Here is a 5,954-nt window from a genome sequence, read left to right on the forward strand (position 1 = left end):
TAATGCAACTGTATCATAGGTTAAATCAAATGCTGCCTTGTCAGTATTCCATGTCACAAGTGAAATAATACACACGGAGGAAGTACTACAGCCGTACAATGCCTCAATTAAGTCAAATCAATACGGACACTATCTAATAGATTTCTTATTAAGAAAATTATTATGGACTAACAATAAAATCACATCATTGTCTTTGCCATCATACAAGTTTAAGTTTTCAGAACGATTTTGGTGTTTTCTTCCCCATCATGTTCTGTTTTGTATTCTTCTCTGGTTTCAGTAAGATAACATAACATTTTGGAATAAAAATACAAATGAGCAGTCCAAAACTGGAGGCCAGAATAGCAAATATCTCCACAGCAACACTGAACTTCCCAGGGGAGCTGACATATGCTGGAATAAAGGTGATCCATACTGCACAGAATATCAGCATGCTAAAAGTGATAAATTTGGCCTCATTGAAATTATCAGGGAGTTTTCGGGCCAGAAAAGCAAGAATAAAACATGACATGGCCAGAAGACCTACATACCCAAGAACAGCCCAAAAGCCTACAGCTGAACCCAGAGTGCACTCTAAGATGATTCTGTCCTTGAATTCTTTAAAATTCTTGAATGGAAAAGGAGGTGAAATTGTTAACCAGAGGATACATATGATAACTTGTATAAGAGTGAAAACCAGAACACTGAGCCTCTGCTGTGCAGGCCCAAACCATTTCATCACATTACTACCAGGAAGTGTTGCCCTGAAGGCCATTAACACCACTATAGTTTTCCCCAGAACACATGAGATACAGAGAACAAAGGTGATGCCAAATGCTGTGTGTCGCAGCATGCAGGACCACTCAGAGGGCCGGCCGATGAAGGTCAGAGAACACAGGAAACACAGAGTCAAGGAGAAGAGCAGCAGGAAGCTCAGCTCAGAGTTGTTGGCCCGAACAATAGGAGTTTTCCTGTATGTGAAGAAAATGGATGCCACAACAGCAGTGATGCATGTTCCCAGCAAGGACGCTGCAGTGAGCAGTGCTCCCATTATCTCTTTATATGACAGAAACTCTACCTCCTTCTTTACACAGGCATCTCTTCTCTCATTTGACCAGAACTCAGGGTGGCATTTCACACAGGTGATAGAATCTGAAAAAGAATATAAAAGTAGTTGTAAGGCTTGCTGACTGTGTTTGTATAATTCATTCTAAACTTGAAAATATCTGCATGGCCAGGTACCACTAGGAAAAGGACAAATATACTATGGGCCTTTTTTTTGTAATTTGAGTGAGCTGACCCATACTGGCCATTTTTCTATAACTTTTGCACACATTATTATTTTGCAACACCTGTAATGTTGCTTATTTCTCCCTCTGCACATCCTAAGCAGTCATAGCAGCAGACAGGCTTTCCTTTCTGGAGAACCTTGCGAGTTCCTGGACGACACTTCACACTGCAAACTGACACAGGCACCTGAAAATGACAATGAGAAAATATACAGGCATTCACTTTGACAAGATGTTTTTGTAGGCCTTCACTATTAATTTTGGTGCATCAAAATCGAACATATGATCTAATAACAATAACTTATAGCAAGGCTGGACCTAGTCATGACAGTGATTACATCTTAGCTTACCTGTTGTGAGTTGTTTGCCCAAATTAAAGACATATTTTGCAGATTCAGCTGTTTGTCTGCAGGTAAAGATGCATCATAAAAACCAACTGTGACAAAGTCCACAATGCCATTTTCTGTTGGCTGCCAGTTTATAATTTCATACTTTGCTGCTGGGTCTCCATTCGCATTAAAGTAAACTTCCTCTCCTTCCTTTGTTTTGAAATGAATCCTTTTTATGTGTTGTAAAATCTAAGAAGACATGAATCAATGTAGATAATTATCTGACAAAGAGCTTTTAGGTCTATTGGCTCAACACCATGACAAACAGACTGCAACAATTGTTTTTCAACATTTTAAACATGTTCCTTGTTTATGTGAACACTATATTTTAGGTCTACTGTGCCCAACTCACCGTATATGGATCTAGCTGCATTGTGTTACATGTTTTATTACAGCTGAACATGCTATGCAGTGCATGGGCCACAGCATACACTCCTTTATAGACATTGTTAAAGATAGGCATGAGTGACATATCAGTGAAGCTGTTCTGCACTCCAGTCAGATCTTCATGTAAGGTACATTCTCTCTGATTCCCTGCTGATGACTTTGACTGCTTGAACTTACAGCTGAATAATGTCTCCCAAAACTCTGTAAATAATTCATTACTAGATGAATTGAGAGGCTTCACATCCAACATGAACTCTCTCATGCCACTGACATGTGCTTTGGGGATGGACAGGCCTATGGCACCATCCAGAATGTGATGCTTATCCATGGCTGCAGTTTGGGAATCAAAGATCCAGCCTTCACTACCGACCCACTGGTACCCAGTCAAGTTGTGATGAGACAACTCATGTATGAGCACATCCATATCCATGTGGGAGAGGAAAGCTACAATCACCTTAGAAGTGGAAGCTTTGATAATGTCAATTATCTTTTGTATTTTGTCTGGTGGATCTGTTCTAAAGAAAGACACAGAGTACTCCAGACAGATGCCCAGCTGCTGGGCTGTTTCTGTAAATGTGGCCATGCCATTGTTCCCATAATCATCATTTGTTCTAACAGCCCCAACCCAAGTCCAACCAAAGTGCTTGACCAACTGTGCCAGGGCTCTGCTCTGGTAGTCGTCACTGGGTATTGTCCTGAGGAAGGATGGGTACTTGGTTTTATCACTGAGACAAGCACAAGTGGCAAAGTGGCTGATCTAGAAGAAAAAAAGAAGACGCAGCCCAAGATAAGATGTAAAATATAAAGTGTTTATAGAATGAACTAAAATTATTTTAAAACTCATTTTGCAATGACAAACTGGAATAATTACAGTATATTTATTTGTTGTTTTTTAAGTCTTACTCACCATTGGGATATGAAAAGGTCCGATGACAGTAGCCATAGCCATGCAAGGGGAGGAAGAGGTCTCTCCCATAATGGCCTGCACTTGGGCTGGTCTGATACAAGGTGCCTGGGATGGTCCAAATAAAACCTCATTACCATTAGCCAAAGCCAGTGTAACTCTCACACTTCTGGCAATTGAGCCACAGGCATCATAGATCTTATAGCCCAGAGAGATTCCAGGCAGCAGGTCTGTACTGTTATTAATCTCCTCTATGGCAAAGAGCATAGCCTGGGCAAACTGGAAAGCTCTGAAATTCAAACTTCATGCAGACAGTTATAGTTAACATTTTTGAAATGATACTTGAAATAGAATAAATTACATGCCAAATTAAAGTTGTTCATGGTATTAATACAAACAAAATGGAATATTTGTTATTATAATACTTTGTTTTTACTTAGATATTAAAAATTGAAATACATTTTTACAGTATAATTTACCCTGTGCATTGTAGTGGAGGTGGTTTGTGCATGTAGGTGTCCTTTCTTTCTTTCCAGCTGCCATGAAAAGAGAAGATTCCCCCCAAAATAATTTCCCCATTCTTAAATAACTGGGGGTTCTCTGGATCCCCTCTTCGCCTGCACACCAGCTCCTCAGCCTGAGAGAAAGATGCCACCAGCAACAGCTGTAAAAGTGCCCATCCCTGCTCTGGCCAGCTCTGTGTGGGAGTCATACTGCCTCAGATAGCTAAACCACTGGGTGGCATCAAATGTACTTTGATGTAAATTCAGAGCTTGCACTGGTATTTATACATTTTGGAGCAGCATGTGTAATAAGAATAGAACCGCAATGTTTTCTTTCTCTGTAAAATTACAAGGCGGGGCAAGAGGAAGGATGTTCCCACACAGAAAAAATGTTTGGGGTCTTAGCACACACATTTAATGTATTAAAACTTCTTCCAGTGCCCAAGACATTTTGCCTACATCTCTGTTTAATCATTTCATGAGCTTTGTTGGTCTTTGTGTGCTCTGTGTAATTGATAACCCTCAGATATCTGTGTATGTCCCTGCTTATTAAAATAAAGCTTTTGTTGACCACATTATTCTGATCGCCAACATAGGTATCTTTGAGTCAGCCCTGCAGAGATCCATTTTTTTTCTGGGTCATTGGAGTTTGTCAGTTGCCGTTGGCAATTATGCCTCCTCAACTGGAAATTGGTCTTATGGTGATCCCCAAGGTCCGGTCCTTGGTCCTAATCCATTTGCCTCTTATCTTCTTTCCTTTCGACATATAAGTAATTTGAAATTTAAGTTTTGTCACTGCTTCTCAGATGATATTCATCGATATATTTTATTTAAACAGTGGTATAATTTAATGCAAGGTAACAATACTCTGTTACAGTACTCAATTCTTTTTTGGGACTACCTGTACTTTTCTTGAATTTTAATATCTGTCAATTTAGGGCACCAGGGAATAGTTGAACTGCACTCTGATGTACTTGGAGGCTATTCCCTGGATGGTGAAACGCAATAAATGTATTTCATGTATGTATTTCAGAGCTACCTCAACACAAAAGTATTGTCCTTTTAATTGATAGCATTGAACCAATTGCCTGGTTGAACTAGTTTCAGTAACCACTTGATGGATAGCATATGGAATGACTTATAGACAATGCACTGGTTAAGGATGATCCAGAATGAGATCCAAAATGGGTCTGAACTCTCCAGTCTTCTTAGGAACCAGGAAGTATGCTGAGCAAAAACCTTCTGTTTGTTGTGAGCGAGGACTACAGACAGTCTGTTTATGTAACAGGCCCTGAGTCTCTGCTAAGAGGTAAGCTACCTCCTCCTGGGAGGACAGATTCACTTCCTTGATGTCCATGAACGGGGGAGGAACATGGCAGAACTGGAGAGAATAGCCCATTCTCAGCATCCTGTCCATCCATTCTGTTAATGCACACTTGCATCACCACGAACAGCAGCTAAAAGCTCTGAAATCCTGTCTTGAACCTCTCCACCACAACACTCTTAATGACGGCAGGTTGGCTCATAGAGGACCAACATGGGAAGGAACGCGGGTGGTGAGTTTAATCCCCTTATCTCTTAAAGAGATTGGGAGGGGAAAAATTCACTTGTTTTTGTTTCATTAATTAATGCCACTATATACCGGATGATGTGTGTCTTGTTACATCATCATGCCAGGATACAGTGTTCATCAATGGACAAAGTGCCTTATATTCCACGCATCTCCCATGTGGTGGTCAAAAGGAGAAACTGACATCGAAGCCTGAAAAGCAAGTTGAGTTTGGGCGCCAATCTGAAGCCCACAGTGCTTTTTTGATATTATCTCCTGAGCATGGTGTTTGTGAATTGACACCAGCTAAGATTGCTTACACTAGTGTGAGCCCCTTGCCTATGTAGCCCAGGTAGAAAAAAAACACAATTAGATAGAGAGTATTTATTTTATTTGTTTACAATAGCAAAGTGTTAAATATTCTATTGCATTTGAATGCACCACTCAGTTCACATGACCCCACGTGGGGGTACCTAGCCCTCAACAGCCAATCAGGGGCTACGCAGGCCACGTTCTGCCTGTCAGCTCGGAGGTGAAGTGCAGGCGCGTTATTTTTCTGGTCTTTTCTCATCTCAGCCACGGGAGTGAAGGAGTAACCTGCTAAGAGGACAGAGAAAAGAGGAGAAAAATCCTGAGATAAACGGTGATAAGAGAAAGAGAAAGCGAGCACACTTACCTGCTGGAAGTTCGGAGCCGAGTGACTACACAAAGGAGACGAGTTACGTCGGTAAGGTGAGTTGTTTATTGGATAAAAAGATGCTCGTTAGCACTTATTGTCGTTGCCATGCTAATGCTAGCTCGGTGTCTCACAGGCTAACCACGTACCTTCCATCCATAGATATATATACATAGATGCCGCACCCTGGCTTGTGGGATGCGTCAATACCACCGCCATCTTGCCTAGGTGCTCTGACCGGTTCAGACCCATGTCAGACTCGGCAAAAATGCCACATT

At 41.1% G+C, this 5,954-nt stretch overlaps 1 protein-coding gene across 1 annotated transcript; it reads right to left on the reverse strand.

The window, feature by feature from the left end:
- Positions 1–217: 217 nt before the first annotated feature.
- On the reverse strand, positions 218–3,621 carry LOC117260099 (extracellular calcium-sensing receptor-like). Its single transcript, XM_033631981.2, has 6 exons — positions 3,428–3,621; positions 2,952–3,249; positions 2,010–2,801; positions 1,619–1,846; positions 1,332–1,455; positions 218–1,131 (listed from the first exon to the last, which is right to left on the reverse strand). Exons 1-6 carry the CDS (start codon positions 3,457–3,459, stop codon positions 218–220), a joined length of 2,388 nt encoding a protein of 795 aa, XP_033487872.2. The 5' UTR covers positions 3,460–3,621.
- Positions 3,622–5,954: the final 2,333 nt, after the last annotated feature.

Source organism: Epinephelus lanceolatus, chromosome 4 (assembly GCF_041903045.1).
Source record: "Epinephelus lanceolatus isolate andai-2023 chromosome 4, ASM4190304v1, whole genome shotgun sequence".
In the NCBI taxonomy this organism is placed as follows: Eukaryota; Metazoa; Chordata; class Actinopteri; order Perciformes; family Serranidae; genus Epinephelus; species Epinephelus lanceolatus.